An 18,330-nucleotide genomic window follows, 5' to 3' on the forward strand; every position below is an offset into this window, starting at 1 on the left:
ATGGCCTTACCCAACCTTATCCTAGCAAGACTCCACAACTCGCAGATAATCGGTTAAGCCCCTTGCACTCTTAACCATTTCACTGTCTGTTTTTCTTTCAGTACTGTGGACTGTTCGATTTTGATTCGAGAATCTAAATTGTATCATTAAATTATTTAATAATTTTTAATAGATTGGAAAACAATGCTTCCTCAATTATAATGCTTAACATTGGCGATTGACAACTCTCATGATCGTTTGGAATGACAGTGACAGTCAAGTCGAAATTGAAAAACGTCTCCTTGTTATTCTAGTCTCTTCAGTTCATGGTCGAACTTGGTGTACGGTCAGATAATTTATAAATGTGTCATAAAGCCACAAACACTGCACTAAACCACGATCTATGAGAAGCTCGTGCTAGTCACAGCCCAACAATCCCCGACAAAAATAAAATACATTCTGTTATCAAATCGCATAAGTATTGGTATTATTCCTACAACGAAGAAGAGGACACACCACCGTAAATTGAAGAATAATCTTGTTCGCTTATAATTGCTCGTCAGCTTTCTTGAAGATCAGTGCTCGAATCAAACATGTATTTCAAAATAACAACAGTTTGCTTTATTGTCGCAGCGAATCTATTCCTTCTATCAGATGGTGCCGGTAAAAAATATTTCATTCCCAGTATCCGCGTAAGCATTTGCATAAACTTTCATCGAAATTACTTGCAACTCTTCCACCGTTCTTGCAGGCCAACTGGTTCAAGGCAAACGAGTTCTGTAACTCGCTCCAGATGCGACTGGCAACTATTAAATCCAAGGAGGAGAACGATGCCATAGCGAAGTACGTCAAGACAACGGATAAATTTTCCGAGGAAAGCTGCAGTTTCTGGATCGGTGCAACGGATCTAGCTGAAGAAGGCACCTTTATCTGGACCGGAACCGGGGAACAGCTGACCTACACCAATTGGAGACGTGGAGAGCCAAACGATGAGAACGGAAGCGAGGACTGTCTTCAGCTGGCATACATACCGGAATATGAATATATTTGGAGTTGGAACGACAATGTTTGTGCCGAACAGTCCCTTTATTTCATCTGTGAGAATGTGAACTGTGATTGTATAACGAATTTTTGATCATCTTAATTGTGAAAATACGGTATGAAATCGTTTTTCGGAATAAATAAACTGGATACATTAACTTTCCAGCAGATATAGCTTGTAGAGTTTTGCGTCAGAGTCGGAGTCGAACTTGGGCAAAAAATTCACTTTTACAATCTCTTTGAAGCCTTCTCTCAGTGATGGTTCCTGATATTTAGATCTGGTAAATAGAATAAATGAATTACTCATACATGCTAAAGTAAATACGAAAAATACTAACTTGTACATATTGAATACCATATCGTTGATCGAAGAATGGGATCTATCTGTCAACTCCCGGAATACGTTGTTGTGTTTAGCCTGCTTATAACTCGCACTCATTACAAAGCACCTACAAGGAACGTTCATTTTTCTTGCGATATCAACGAACCGTTTTCTGCTTTCAATATCCGGATTAGTATTATCCACAAGAGCCCGTTTCCGGCTTCGAAGAGTGTTCTCCAGTAATGAGGCGCATTTTTGCCAAGATCCCAACACATCTCGGTTGATCAGCACATAGCCTTTCGTCTCCAGGTGTGTCTTAGCGAAAAAGCTCTTGCCAGACCCGGGGAAACCGACCATTACAATTACTTCCGGATCAGTGGAAAGCAGTTTACTTCCCGTCGGCGACAGGAGCTCACGAGTCGCACATGCAGCTGTAGGATCGAACTCCGGTTTGATCCACTCGCTGTCTTTGGCACCTTGAAAATGAACCTCCGGCGTTAGAAAAGAAATTCCAACGTTTAAAGCCATCAGTCGATCAACGCATGAATGATCCTTTTTTCGCTTGTTAGGTTTTTTCACCTCTGGTCGCCCGGCAGCATCACCAACATAAAAACTTCTTGCTTTGTCCACTTTTATGCCATCATTGTACTGGAAAATATCAGGAGATAGTTCAAATATCAATCACAACAAAATGTATTTTGAAATGCAATACTCACTAGTTGACATAGGATATCCCACATGCCCATTAGAGGTTTCCGGTACTTTCCTTTGCCTGTAGAGATGAAAACTTGCATCGGTACGTTCAACTTTGACTGCAAAGCCTCAATCTTTTTCCGGAAGTCTTCAATCTTCAACTTTCCTTTCGATATACCAGCCTGATTAGTGAAAATAACAATCTTAAACCCGCTTTTGAACAACGACTTCAGTTTTCCCGGCACTTCCGAGAAGGCAATTTGCCAATCATCTATCGTTTTGGGGAATACATTCCCCGATTTCGTTTTAATCAGCGTTCCGTCCATATCATAGGCAGCAATCTTGTCCGAAGCCACCACATCCTTGCTAGTAAAAATGTACAGTTGTTTAGAATCAACGTCCTCCCACTTGTTTTCCTGGGCTTTTGCAGGTGTCTTATTATAACTGTTAAGACCCGTACTAAGCCCTGCTTTGCTATCCTTTCCATTAGACTTTTCATCGAGTCGTATTTTTTTATTTTGCGATTCCTCCCTATCTCGTATCTGCTCATTTTTCGATAAACTTCTTTTGTGCGAATCTCGTTTCTCCTTGTCGTCTGTTTGCTTTCGCTCGATGTTCTTTGCTTTATCTTTCTTACCAGTATCCTTTTTGACTTTTTCTTTTTTGTGATCTTCATTAATCACTTTCTCACTCTTCGTATCCTTTTTCACCTTTTCGTCCTTCTTCACACTACGACCTATATTATTTTCTGTAGGAACTTCGCTTGGTTCAAATTTAAACTCGAATGCGTACTGGTGAGTTCCCGGGAGTAACTCTAGAATATCTTCGTGATATGCTTCATATCCCAAATTCTTCTCCAACTGCTTGCCGTTCAGTACTGAGGGGTTTGAACCTAAACTTTTAACTAGTACATAACCATCCTTAAAATTGGCTTTCAGACAAACTATAAAGAAATAAATCACGTTTGTGAAACATTAGTTCTTTTTTGTTACAAAATGTAATTTTCTCCTTGACCTGGACAAATTACAACTGCACTTACCCTGCTGTCGCGAACAACACGGATCCTGGATAAGGGTTTCGGGGCTTCGGCCAACAAACTTCCGTTCCGATTCGATCCGAATGGGAGGGTGCCGATCCGCCAACGGTTTCAAGAAACACTCCTTAAACACTTTGCTCATTTTATATCTTGCCGGAACGATTCTACCGGATTTTAAAAACAGCCGTAAGGAGAAATTAGACAACATTCGCAGTTGTCCCAGCACAGTGTTGCCATTCATTTGACAGTTTGCTGCAGTATTGGGCGATACTGTATCGATACCAAGAATATCGATATGTTGAAGAGAAAAAATCGAAATAATTGTCTATAGACTACACTGAAAAAAATCCAAACGTTAATTCTATTTGCCTCAAACCGCTTAAAATTCATATGAAGAAAAAATGCTATTGTTATCACGCGCACACATACCTTCTATGTGTCAACTGTATAAACTATGTATGCACACAAATAAGTTATATGTGCATATTATTATAGAATGGGGTTTTATGTGCCTAATAGTTATGAAATGTGAATGTAAGATTAATATTTCTTGTAAATACACACATTAGGTTTATGTGCCAGCAAATAGTGCCTATATGCCTCCGTTAATTGCAAAAATCTATGTGTAAAATCAATAGGCATAACGTTTACTTTTTTTTGAGTGTATATATCTGGAGATAATCTATCATTTCGTCGAGTTCTTGCTATATGGGATACACACGAGTGGGATCGAAACAAAAACAAACGTCAAAACGTTTTCTCACTCGCACTGATGCAAACTAGATGGGCGCGTAACTCAACGCACGGCCCGGTGGCGCATGGCTGAAAAGTCGCAATGTGGATTTACCCGAATAGAATTTTACAATAGCATTTACCCTACAAACAATCATAAAACAATAAACATTATAATTATTACTGTTTCAACATTGTTCGATGCCAAGTTCTCACAGTAGATTTACAATGAAATCTCATGTAACAATAAATTTCACTGTTCAGCAAAAAACTGATACAGTTCATTTACATTAAATTTTACTGTCCTCGAGAAAAAAATTTATGGAGAAAAAATTATTTTTTAAATGTTAAGATACATAACCACCCCCCTTTTTCACTGTATAAGTCTATTTTACATTGAAATTTACTGTAAAAACGATAAAATTTATTGGTTTTGTATTGTAGCATAACACTAAAACTTACTGTAAATTATTGTAAAATTACTGTATTGTGACAGTGAAAATCATGGTTTTGCTACTGTACATTTCTATTCAGGTAAGGTAAAGATATGTGGAAGCCAGGAACGCACGCTTGTTGCTAGGCACCGACGCGCTTGTTTACATTGAGAAAAAATGGAATTCGAAGTGAAAATTCAAACGCACAAATGAGAGTTTTCGGACATTTTCCTTCGGTCATCTGCACATTGGCAGAAAATTTGAAGTTTAGTTAGAAAACGATTAAAGATTCGCGGGTGTTTTTTCAGTGGTGTGTGATTAAAGTGCATTTGAAAAAGTGTTCGGAAAATGAGAAGAAGAAAAATAAGAGTGTTTCGAAAAGAAACCCCAAGAGCAGAAGGGTGATATTTTCGCACAAAATAAGGGCTACAGATGGAATTCCTTCAAAAACTCGGGTTATTATATAGGAAAATGTTCTAGCTTCCTCAAGTAGCAGTTTCGTGGTACACCGGCAAGGTTAATGTATTGAAAAAAGTTTTTTTATATTTGCTCATGTCAGGTACATGGTTAGTCAGTGGAGAGGGGTGTGTGCGGCGAAGGAGCTATGTTGTGGCTCGCATGTATAATGTCCTTAAGAAAAGATTCGCAATATAACACTGATATAAAAAATGAGACTGACAAATACACTGAGAAATAAAATTATGGAGAGATAGAATACCTTCTATTCCCGTTTCTTTTATTCTGCTGTGATTTTGATGCATTTTCTAGCATATACTTCTAGTAAGCATTCAATGAGAGGATAGACCAACGAAATGTCAATGAATACTATCCTGTTGTTACAAAATAAAACATTGTTAATGCCTAATATGGCTACGCCGCATCCATATTTTTTAGTGTTGTTTGTCAAAAACCTTACTTTCTGGAGCTCAATAATAACCATACGAGCAAGGTTAGTAGGTATAACATATTTTTAAATTTATTAATGAATTATTGAAATCTTCGTCTCCCACCCTTTTTTATGAATCTGCAACACTAAACTAGCATATTTACGAATGAAAAACATGTTTTCCACTTACAGGGGGGAAAGTACCTAAAGTAAACAATTACCAAATGAAATTAAGCCTCAAGCTCTAGGTAAAATAACATAATTACGCCATGTCCGGCTTGAACCTTCGTTAAATCTGGTCACAAAACTTGATAGCTCCTGGTTTACCTAGAGTTTTTTGACAGCAAGTCTGTTTCAAGACTGCCTATATTTTTCCTCGATCAGACTTTCTCAAGACTACTTACACTTTCTATTCAACACGCAGAAGAATCAGGCCTTTTTGAAACAACACAACGTTTAGTTGAATTTCAAATTTGACTAAATGACTGTTTCAATCCGAAATGGGCATTTCTCGAAAGCATGTATTTAGTTTAGTACAACAAATACTTCTGTTTGCATTTTAATTACAAACATTGTTGAAACAAAATAAAATTTGTTAAAGCCAACAAAATCTTTGTTTGATTTCAACTAAATTTTAGTTGTTCTCTCCTTTGGTTAATACTAGAGTTTTTTTTATTCCTCTAACTTGTTTGTTCGGTTGAACTAATCATGATTTTGTTGTTTTAAACGAAACATTTGTTGAAACCATCGAAAAGCCAACAAATGAATTTGTTGGTAATTTCAAGCAACAGTAAATGTAAACATCCGTCAGCAGTATTTAACTTTAATTTAATTTATAATGTAGATCCCTTAACAGGAAATCTATTTCCACTGGGATTCCACCTTAGTTAATTATCTTAAACTAATTGCACATCAATAAATGTCTGTCTCAGCTCAGTTTGTTTTATTTGTTTTGTTTGTTTTTGTTGCCATTGTTCATGGGATGAGACAAATTGCGTCCACTACCAGGGGGCTCTTGTATGAGTTCTTTGGTGTGGGGGAGTGTGGTGGGCAACATTTAAAAAAAACGGTATTGTTTGAATGAAACCTGAATCTTGTTTATCATTATCAAACAGGAAAATTGTTAAATAAATTAAAAAACTACAAGGGGCAGCCCTATGGGGTTGCACGAACTGTAGACGTAGGACTATACTACTTAATGTAAAACATTTATTTTCTTAGTACTTAGTGTGTGGGAAAAACACCCGGACCGGTGAAGAAAAATCAAATTTTAGACAATATAATCACATCTCACGTATAGACCAAGCTTTCTAGTTGCTCTCAAACAGATCCTAAAAGTTCAAACACCCTTGGATAACCCTAAGTTTGTAGATGGATTGTAAAATGGTTAATATTACGTCATGAAAATTCAATTCTTCCGTCACATTTTTTTGCCTGCAAAATGCCCTGTGTGTATGCAAAGCTCATGATTTGTTGGGATATTAGTATTGATCGGAAAAATGCTTTCCAACGCTGCGCATTGCATACATACAGAACATTTTGCAAGTCACCAGAAGCTGTTCATTTTACCACCGCCACATGTTCATTTTACCCACTCGCTATAAACATGTCTCATTTTTGGACACGTTTAGAAATCAAGAATCATGTTTGAAAAAATGTGTTTATGACGAAGTATTTTTACCAGATATGTACAAAACATGTCTAACAAGAAACATATAAGGTGATTGTAATATCTCATTCACTTATTAGTTAGAAAATTATGACTTAGCTCAACGTGTTCATTTTACCGCCAGTTCCCCTACCTACCAACACATTCGCCCCAAACATTGAACCCAAGCGCACAATGCAAAATGAGTCAACGCTGATGATGATGGGTAGAGCGAAAGAGACAACTAGTACCACCACGACACTATTAGCGCATTTCACCAAAATTCAACGCGGCCATTCCCGATTGAAAGGAACGGCCGCGCTTAGCCCATCTGTCATAATATCGTGATTTTGCATAGCGAAGGGCTGAATGATAACACATTTTGTTCCAAAAACAGCCCTGCGTTATGCAACACTTTGTGCAGGTTGATTATATCAGTTGCAAGTGACAACCAAATTCACCAAGTTCCGTAAAATTCCTTTTAAATTACAGAATTGATAAAATTGCTGGGATGAGCTAAACTAATTAATCAAATCCTGTTTTAAAAACTGTCCTTACGTTTAAACCAAAATGGGAAGCTTATTACCACCACTACATTACTTAATTTCAACCGCAAATAGCAAATACATGTGCTAGTTAAACCAAAAATTTACTGGCAACATTACAGCGGCATTTAGGAAGCAGTTGGAGCGGTCGCCTGTTGGACGACACAGTGTAGCGTCCCTCCACAACCAGTGTAACGGACTTCTAACTCAGCTACACTGGCTGTAAAAAACACAGCGCAGTGATCTGCTTCGCCAGCCGTTCAACAGGGAACTGAGCGTGTCTGGCCAAGTCCGTTCTTTAAATAGTCGATGATGACGTCATTCATAGAAGCGTAGCGCGCTAGGTACACCAATCTGTCGTACAGGGCTTGGGAAGCGCTATCTTCTGTGTGTTAATGCGCGATATTTTGACAAGGTTGTATATTATTTAATTTTTTAATGCTATGATATCAAAAATCTTTGGGTTTATCTGTTGGAATCTATTCTTAGAAGTATTTCGGAGCGATTTGCGCAAAAAATTTATCGCGAGATGGCTGAATTATATGCGTTTAAAATTGGACCACTTTTCGTTACATACCATTTTTGTAGAATTTGCAGAGTGCATCCCCATATCGAAAACAAAGACGTAGTCCTACGTCAAAATGGTTTATTCTTACTGATTTTTTTCTGCGTGTAAGTAGGACCAAACCAGAGCAAAAGAAACCACAAAATTTTACTGGCATTGCGCTGGTGACATCACATTCCGCCTCGAGGATCGGCCGCATTTCTATCAAGGCGAGGAAAAAACTCGAGCAAACGTGGAGTTAACCGAGTAATTTGGCAATTGGCTTTGAAGAAAATTCACAGAAGCGCGCAACGAAGTGTCGATCTCGGTTTCAATCGGCGACGGAACCACACGAAAAACGTCGGGACGGCCTATAACAGTAGGTGAGAGTAAAACCTACTGCTATAGGCCTTAAAAACCTATCATTTGAGTCGCAACTGTAGATGTTACGGACAAGATATGAAGTAAATAAGTTTCGACAGAGTGCAGATTTTTTCGATGACGCAGATATTTGCAGATTTTTTAGTTTGGTTGCAGATATTTACAGATTTTTGAATATAAAGGCTTTTGGTTACACTAGCTTTCCTGACATTTTTAGTTCTTCCCAGACTTTTAAAATTATTATTGCAGACATTTGAAAAAAGTATCTGGCATCTCTGGAGCTCATTCTTTCATCGGACGGCGTGGCGAACGGATCGCCTGGTAGCAGCAGCAGAAGTGGATCGAGTACTTCTCCCCTCTCTCTCTAAGCGTGCATATACGACGCGGTGTCGTCGGCGTCAGAGATGCCAGATTTGCAGACAAGTCTGCAAATTCGCAGACTTTTAATTTAAGCTGCAGATTTTTTCGATGACGCAGATATTTGCAGATTTTTTAATTTGGTTGCAGATATTTGCAGATTTTTTAGTTTTGTTGCAGATATTTGCAGATTTTTGAACATAAAGGCACTGGTTACACTAGCTTTCCTGACATTTTTTGTTCTTCCCAGACTTTTAAAATTATTATTGCAGACATTTGAAAAAAGTACCTGGCATCTCTGGTCGGCGTCGCTCAATCTTCCTTCGGACGATGCGGTAAACGGATCGCCTTGTAGCAGCAGCAGCGGTAGTGGGTCGAGTGTCTCTCCCCAAATTCGAGTAGCAGAACATCACATCACAATGAAGGACCATCCTAAAACTACGCAACCTATGGCATCGGCGGCCGGAAATCACGACAGCAACGAGAAGCAATATGTAACCATTGTAAATTTCAGACGGAAAGCTGTCATCTCCACGAGGAGAATATAACCTAAAAGGCATTCGACTGAGTTCTGCAGCAGCTCAATTCCAAGAAGCATTCAGACGACGGCGTAACTCAAACCTAGCGTTGATCGAACAAAAATCTGTGAAGGTAGGAACGTTTCCGTGAGGAACGCACGCGGCTAAGTTCGAGTTCGATCTCGTAAGACAGCACCATTTTCGGAAGAATTGAGGCTACTGCACAAGATCGATTCGCGTGATCCGTGCTAAGAGCTAATTGAGAAGACAAAATCTCCAATCAAACGGAACGACGAAAGTAAGATTGTCCAGGCAAAGGACGTGGCCGGCAGGACGAATTCTTAAAGCTTTCCGAAGTCGGAAGTTTTTTGTTGCCAAACTCTGCAGAAACTGCGAAGGAGTGATTTTCTTCTGCCACACGCTACGAAGCAAGGGTTTCGTCTGCTAAACGGAACGGAGATAGTAACGAAGGAAGCTTTTTGTTGACAGACTCAGCAGAAACTTCGAGGAAGTGACTTTCTTCTGCCAAACGCAGTGCACGTCACGAGGCAACAGTATTGGCTGCTAAACGGAACGGAGACAGTAACGAAGAGAGGTTCTCCAGGTGGAGTGGAAGCCATCACGGAGTGGCTGAGAAACAACACAGTGGCAGTCACACCACCGGATCGACCGTCAAGCAAAGGCAGGTCGCTGTTGAAGTTGTCCTTCGAAGAGCCGCGGTGTCAGTATTCGCCAAAGTGGTGGAAATATAACGGAGGACGGAAAAGCCTCAATGTGTTGGCTTAGATGGCACGGGATAGTTAATGCAAGTCAGACAAATAGAAAGATGAGCCAATTATACATGAGTAGTAGTAGCTAGGAAGTAAACCATTAATGGTTAAGCAGGGGTGTGTTGAGGATTTGTGAATAAATGTAGTAAATGCTGTTTCATGTTTTGTTAGTTGCGTTCATGGGTTCCGACCTGCAGACTGGGCACCCGAAGCATCCCAGCTTAGGGAAGGTAAACTGGACAATCGAAGCACTACCTGATTTAAGCAACCGGACATGATACCATCTCTGCCTTCCCGTAACACAGTGTCGGTTTTGCGAGATGCGTTCCATCGATCCCAGGAGCCAGCTATCGTGATGTGGAAACTCTGCAACCGCGCCAATGTTGAACCAAAGGACAAAATGATTTGGTAAGGCGTGGCAATTTGGTTTACATCGTAGAAGGTAGCAACCCAAAATTCTGTAACCGCGGACGAATGGAAGAACCTATCGTATCGAGCGACGGACGTCTTTGGCAGGCGTGGGTAGTAACAAACAGTGATCGGAAAAGACGGGTAGCCGCACAACTGACTCTGCTGGAGATTGACGACAGTATACTACACTGGAAGTGGTCTCCGAAGCAGTATCATAACAGTCCGAGATAAAGAAGAAAGAGACAAGAAGTAACATCGACGGTTGATATAAAATAGCGAGTGCATTAAAGTAATCGGAATTTAATCGCGTCAAGTTATTTTTCAGACATAGTTTTATATGAGAGGCTGAGAGTAAGAGTGGGTTAAAATTTTGTTCAGAGCAAAAGTGGGTTAAAATATTCTGTTAGATCAGAAATGGTATAGTCATCACACCTCAGGCAAAAGTGGATCAAATATTAATTCGCGCAAAAATGGTTCGACAAAATTTTCAGGGCAAGACTGGTATAGAATATTAACCCATTTTTGCGCTAAGAAAAGAATCAAAATTTTCTTATTCGGACTTGTGGGAAATGAAATTTTATTAAATTTTTCGATGCCTTAGAAATCGTGTAATATAGGATCCGTATAGGTCAATAGGCATCGGAAATTGACGACTGCCGCCATTTTGAAATCCAAGATGGCGACTTCCGGTTCCCACAAAGTAGTGAGAACCACCATCATATGGGTGTCATTTGAAAGAGGATGGTGAGCAGACATCGAAAATTGACCACCACCGCCATTTTGAAATCCAAGATGGCGACTTCCGGTTCCCACAAAGTAGTGAGAACCACCATCAATATGGGTGTCATTTGAAAAGGAATGGTGAGCAGACATCGAAAATTGACCTTCACCGCAATTTTGAAATCCAAGATGGCGACTTCCGGTTACCATAAAATAGTGAGAACCACCATCAATATGGGTGTCATTTGAAAGGGGATGGTGAGCAGACACCGAAAATTGACCACCACCGCCATTTTGAAATCCAAGATGGCGACTTCGGGTTACCACAAAATAGTGAGAACCACCATCAATATGAGTGTCATTTGAAAGAGGATGATCAGCAGACACCGAAAATTGACCATTACCGCCATTTTGAAATCCAAGATGGCGACTTCCGGTTACCACAAAATAGTGAGAACCACCATCAATATGGGTGTCATTTGAAAGGGAATGGTGAGCAGACATCGAAAATTGACTTTCACCGCCATTTTGAAATCCAAGATGGCGACTTCCGGTTACCACAAAATAATGAGAACCACTGTCAATATGGGTGTCATTTGAAAGGGAATGGTGAGCAGACATCACCGCCATTTTGAAATCCAAGATGGCGACTTCCGGTTACCACAAAATAGTGAGAACCACTATCAATATGGGTGTCATTTGAAAGGGAATGGTGAGCAGACATCGAAAATTGACTTTCACCGCCATTTTGAAATCCAAGATGGCGACTTCGGGTTACCACAAAATAGTGAGAACCACCATCAATATGGGTGTCATTTGAAAGAGGATGGTGAGCAGACATAGAAAATTGACCTTCACCGCCATTTTGAAATCCAAGATGGCGACTTCCGGTTCCCACAAAATAGTGAGAACCACCATCAATATGGGTGTCATTTGAAAGAGGATGGTGAGCAGACATCGAAAATTGACCTTCATCGCCATTTTGAAATCCAAGATGGCGACTTCCGGTTACCACAAAATAGTGAGAACCACCATCAATATGGGTGTCATTTGAAAGAGGATGATCAGCAGACACCGAAAATTGACCATTACTGCCATTTTGAATTCCAAGATGGCGACTTCCGATTACCACAAAATAGTGAGAACCACCATCAGTATGGGTGTCATTTCATACACCTTTAAAATTTGAAGATCCAAGGAATATTAATAAACCCAAAAATGGATTGAAGTGAACCAAAAGCAATTTTATTGAAAATTAGCATTTTTTCGCTTTTTTCCTCATATAACCTATTTTAAACCCACTAAAATTAATATGGAATTGCATATATAATATTTTTATTGATGCGAGAAACAAATCACAAAATTTTAATTTCGCGCGGGTCGATCATTCTTATCCAGGGGGTGGCATCCGTATGTTGATGTACAGACGTTGACAGTATCCAACATATAGTGGGCCCGGTTGCTTCTAGGCTCATACCTCCCATGCTCTTGCGCTTCTAGGCTCATACCTCCCATGCTCTTGCATTGGGTTGTTTTATCTTTATTGTCTTCATGCCTCATCCACGAAGTATGAAGTGTGTGGTGCTGCATCCATGATGACTCCACCACCCTTGACGTGAGAGTGGCTTGGAATGCTCGAGTCGAATAAATGGTAGTTAAACTGAATCGGATAGCGTTTCCGAGTGAACGTAACGATTGAGCATTTACTCGGATGTAAAACCATTCTGTTTAGGTCACACCACGTACTAAAGCTCTCCAGTTCACTCTGAAGAAACTCGGAATCGGTTTTATCCCGTATTTGTCGAAAAAATTTCATATTATGGGCGAAAGAAAGGCGGTGTCCTTGTAATTTAATATTGATGTCATTAAAGTAGAGGAGAAAAATTAATGGACCGAGATGGCTACCTATTGAGATGCCGGATATAGTGAAGAATGGTGCAGATAGGCAGTCCTTAATGCTGATTTGGAATTGCCTTCCATCGAGGAACCAACGCAGAAGTTGTCCATGAATACCGAGTTTGTCCAGCTTCGCTATTGCGACATCATGGTTGATTTTGTCGAAGGCCGAACCGATCCATGTGAATAGCATCGGTTCGCAATCCGTCAGTAAATCCATCGAGTACATATGTTGTAAACGAGAGCAGGTTGGTCGTTGTCGATCATTTAGGCATAAAACCGTGTTGTTGCAATGTAATGTTTGCAGTGAACGAAAATCGGATCTAAAACGGCTACTACTGAATACCCCCTTTCAAACGTTACCCATGTTTATGATGGTTCTCACTATTTTCTGGTAACCGGAAGTGACCATATTGGATTTCAAAATAGCCTAGTTGTCGATTTCCGATGTCTACTGACCACCCCTTTCAAATGACACCCATATTGATGGTGGTTCTCACTATTTTGTGGTAACCGGAAATCGCAATCTTGGATTTCAAAATGACGTAATAATCAATTTTCGATATTTACTGACACCCGCTTTCAAATTATACCCATATTGATGATGGTTCTCTCTACTTTGTGGTTACCGGAAGTCGCCATCTTGGATTTCAAAATGGCGTAACAATCGATTTCCGATGTCTACTGACACCCCTTTTCAAATGACACCCATATTGATGGTGGTTCTCACTATATTGTGGTAACCGGAAGTCGCCATCTTGGATTTCAAAATAGCGGTAATGATCAATATTCGGTGTCTGCTAACCACCTCCTTTCAAATGACACCCATATTGATGGTGGTTCTCACTATTTTGTGATAACCGGAAGTCGCCATCTTGGATTTTAAAATGGCGGTGATGGTGAATTTTTGGTGTTTGCTGACCATCCCCTATAAAATGACACACATATTGATGGTGGTTCTCACTATATTATGGTAACCGGGAGTCGCCATCTTGGATTTCAAAATGGCGGTAATGATCAATTTTCGGTGTCTGCTGATCATCCTCTTTCAAATGACACTCATATTGATGGTGGTTCTCACTATTTTGTGGTAACCCGAAGTCGCCATCTTGGATTTCAAAATGGCGGTGGTGGTCAATTTTCGGTGTCTGCTCACCATCCCCTTTCAAATGACACCCATATTGATGGTGGTTCTCACTATTTTATGGTAACCGGAAGTCGCCATCTTGGATTTCAAAATGGCGGTGGTGGTCATTTTTCGGTGTCTGCTCACCATCCCCTTTCAAATGACACCCATATTGATGGTGGTTCTCACTATTTTGTGGAAACCGGAAGTCGCCTTCTTGGAATTCAGAATGGCGGTAATGGTCAATTTTCGGTGTCTGCTCACCATCCCCTTTCAAATGACACCCATATTGATGGTGGTTCTCACTATTTTGTGGTAACCGGAAGTCGCCATCTTGGAATTCAAAATGGCGTAATTATCGATTTCCCATATCTACTAACCACCTCCTTTCAAATGATACCCATATTGATGATGGTTTTCCCTGATTGGTGATAAATCATTTTTGAAAACATTCTTAGAATAAAAATGGAATATATATCCTCTCAGGGCAAAAGTGGTATATCTTTTTAACCCACTTTTGCGCTAAGGTTTTTTTATCCCATTTTTGCTCTGACTGGTACTTAAACCGGTTTTGCCCTAAATAAAACGTATACCGCTTTTTCTCGCAGCAAATTTTTAACCCACTCTTGCTCTCAGCCTCTCATATTAGGTTGCATTTTTGTCTCGAATTCATCTCGTCAGTTACTAGCACTAACTTGGGGTCAAGATAGATGATATAAAGGGCGAACACGAAATTATTGCGACACCGAAAATATCATGCCAATTTTCTTATAATGTTTAAAATCAAACCAAAATTTTAAGGTAGTTTTATACATATATTTACGAATATTTTAAAAAAATCGAAAAAAGCTTCAAAGTGAAATTGAATGCTTAAACTGATGACGTTATTCTCAGATGATTGATTTGTGCTGATCAAAAAAACATGTTTATTGTTTTTAATTGTTCCGGTATGGCATGACTCATTTCAGCAGAAGATATTTTTCGTATGCAGCACCTTTTTTATTTCGAAATCTGTGCCACTTTGAAATCAATAACTGCTAAGCGGAGCGACTTTCTTCGATTTCACAGATTGCAAATGTAAGAAACCCTATTAACAACAGTAAATCAAAGTGATCTCCGAGCAGGCTGCTCGCATTTCCCCTCTTGCTTTTCTGTAAATTGGGTTCGACCTTTATGTCGTTTGCCTACTGTTCTCTAATGTATACCAACGCCCCTTGCTTTCCTGTAAACTATGGAGTTTTTTTTTGTCATCAACAATTACAAATCGCCCCATTTGAAGCAGTTCACCAAGTCTAAAATTGTTAGCTACTAAATCGCTGTTCGCTCTTTTATAGATAAAGCTTTAAGAGCAAACCAAATACAGACATGACTTAGACCATAGTCTTATTACGCGCCACCCAGTGAATAATGGAAACCAATTAAAATGTCGCTAGTAAAAAAATCATAGCAAATTTTTACGTCTTTGACACTAGATGTGAATATTTTGAAATTTAGTACAAGATCGTTAAAATTTAATTACTCAGCGCATTCGCGAATAGTTTTTTTTTTTCTTCATGTGTTGCCTTTTTTGTCATTGAGAACCGATGTGTCCCCTACCAGGGGGGTCTCTGTGCGAGCCTTTTGGTGTGGGGTGATAGGCGGGCCTATTTAAAAAAAAGATCGGTAAAATTTAATTTCGAATGCCCGAATTTGAACATTCCGTTCAGTGCAACGGGAGCTAGCAATGTTTAACTTCTAGAATTATTATGATCATGGCCCCACCTCATTCCCCCACAAAGGTGTTAGATCCAACGATATATCTAGAAGGTAATTAATATAATTAAAAATCATCTTGCAGACCGATATTCTGAAACAGGTCCCCCTAGAGAGTACACATATTTTTCATAAAAAAATTGTATGGTACCGAAAATACCGGTACTGGCTTTTGTTCAGTACCGGTATTACGGTACCAAAAATGGGTCGGTATTCCCGGGATTTTCGGTACCGGTATTACCGGTACCACAACCCTATTGCCCAGTACTGCTCCACCGGGCGCAGCTCCAGAGAATTGGCCTCATACCACTCCAGGACACTTTTAGAATAGTGACATGATGCCAAATCTCAGTCCGCAAGAGCAGATGGCCTGCCAAATGAGATATTTGGAGGCGAACTTCGACATTTTCGTCTTCTAAAATTTGTCATCCACATAGAACTTGCTCTTGCCGGTGAAAAACTCCAACCCCTGAATTTGCTTAAAATCGGCTTTTATATACATTTCGTCGTCCATTACACAGCACCCATATTTTGTCAGCATCTTCTCGTATAGCTTCCGTGCCCGAGTTTTAGCCGTCGATTGTTGCTGCTTATCGCGGTTTGGGAAGTTCTGTACCTTGTATGTATGTAGTCCAGCTCTCTTCTTTGCATTCTGGACGTAGCTCTGCGACATGCCGATCTTTTTAGCCAAATCACGGCTTGAGATGTTGGGATTTGCTGTAATCATCCGCTTCATCTTTCCCTCCGTCTTTTTGTTCTCCGGTCCCGGTTTTCTTCCAGCTCCTTTGCCGTGGTACAACGTCAACCGCTCCAGGAAAGAATTTGGTCAACCAGGTGTTTGGAAAGAATTTGATCTCTCGACTCGCGTTGGTTCACCTCCATTTTCGTTGAATCGAAAAACACGACTTCGAGTTTGACAGCATGTAAACAATACAAATCAATGAGAAAGTGTGCAAAATTTGGATGATTTTTACCCAATGGTAAAAAAGTTATGCCCTGTTGAATGTGTCGCAATAATTTCGTGTTCGCCCTTTATCTAAACTAGTACCTAAATTAACACTAGTTAGACACTAGATCTAAACAGTTATGCGACATATATGACGCCTAAACTGCCGTTCTACGCCCAATTGTCCCATGTTGCAAAACTGGCAACTGAGAAAAACGCGATTGTAGATGAAAATTGTATTAGCAATCTGAAGGGAAACGGTGTAACAAATAAAGCTTTATTGTCTGGAATTACGTTCATAGCAATCGTTTCCAATATAATCAGTCCGGTTTTTCGTTATAGAGATCCAATTAACGTTAGTTTTTACGAAAAATGTTAAGTGGGACTGTTATGCCGAGAAATCGAACGGAAACCGGAAAATTCTACGCATATAAGTCCCAAAACGATCTATGTAAACGATGCTCATAACTCATTTTTTTACAAAAGTGTATGTCGTGAGTTTTTCTGTAACTCGGGAAATGTTTTGCTTCATCAAAATTGGAAATAGGGTAAAGTACCTATTTTTACTCTATTTAGAAGGGTACCTCACAAAATCATTAATTACTCTGCCTACACTCGATGGAGTGCATATAATTTGGCATCCACAACCTTGCTTCGTTCTTAAGAACCAATCTAATAACACAAATGGCCTAAAATCAATGAAATGCTAGTGTTTGATCGCAACAAAAGCTCCAATCGAGTGCCCCAATTGTCGCCCTACCATTTGACCAAATGTGTTGAACAAAGCAAACGCTGCACTAACCAACGGCTTCAATTGGGTAGCGTGATAATAGAAGCATTGCGAAAATAGGGTCATTGTCCTAGATGCGTTCGCCATGTTATGCAAGCGACGATAGTGATGAAGAGCTTTACAGGATTGTTCTCACTGCTGTGATTAATATTGCCACTGCCATCTCTTTTTTAATGAACCTGTATTTTTCCATCAATTTTTTCAGTACCCGACATCTAGCGTAATGTACTTCTTAACTAAACGCTACGTAATTATTTTTTATTGCGCTCTTTTTTTGGGATTTTTGTTAGTGGGACAATTATGCGTAGAATATCAACAATGGGACAAACAGACTTGGTATGTTTTCACGAAGTCTTCGAACAAACTGTATGATTTGGATGTGTTTTCTGAAAATATACATCAAAAAGGACTGTTTGATGAAAAAAAAAATGGCCAAAAAGCAACATGGGACAATTATGCGTAGAACGGCAGTAAAGTAAATGATTATTCCCGAGTGATGTCTCGGTATGGGGAGGAAAACAAAAGGCTGAATTACGAAAGGCCGAAACACGATTTGCCGAATTTGTTCTTACCTACTACAAAAGGTTGAAATCCGAAAATGAGCAGTGCGGGTAATGTATGTTTTAACGTTGAAACGATTTTCAAACATTCTATCGAGTTCACCATTGTACTAATATATCCCTCTTTTAAACATGAATTTAAGCTGTCTTTAAAGTGAGCTTATGCTTCACTCGATTTCTCGTATTGAATTCACATTTTAACGAAAAGTGCGTAGCAATAAACGTTTAAAGATTTTTAGAGAA

The 18,330-nt window shown here is 39.6% G+C and overlaps 2 protein-coding genes across 2 annotated transcripts; one reads left to right on the top strand and one right to left on the bottom strand.

The window, feature by feature from the left end:
* Positions 1-350: 350 nt before the first annotated feature.
* Positions 351-1,194, top strand: LOC131691689 (perlucin-like). Its single transcript, XM_058978268.1, has 2 exons — positions 351-671; positions 731-1,194. Exons 1-2 carry the CDS (start codon positions 573-575, stop codon positions 1,112-1,114), a joined length of 483 nt encoding a protein of 160 aa, XP_058834251.1. The 5' UTR covers positions 351-572; the 3' UTR covers positions 1,115-1,194.
* Positions 1,038-3,288, bottom strand: LOC131691688 (uncharacterized protein F21D5.5). The gene is made up of 4 exons (XM_058978267.1): positions 3,075-3,288; positions 2,059-2,978; positions 1,359-1,990; positions 1,038-1,298 (listed from the first exon to the last, which is right to left on the bottom strand). Exons 1-4 carry the CDS (start codon positions 3,277-3,279, stop codon positions 1,175-1,177), a joined length of 1,881 nt encoding a protein of 626 aa, XP_058834250.1. The 5' UTR covers positions 3,280-3,288; the 3' UTR covers positions 1,038-1,174.
* Positions 3,289-18,330: the final 15,042 nt, after the last annotated feature.

This window comes from Topomyia yanbarensis, chromosome 3, assembly GCF_030247195.1.
Source record: "Topomyia yanbarensis strain Yona2022 chromosome 3, ASM3024719v1, whole genome shotgun sequence".
Taxonomy (NCBI): domain Eukaryota; kingdom Metazoa; phylum Arthropoda; class Insecta; order Diptera; family Culicidae; genus Topomyia; species Topomyia yanbarensis.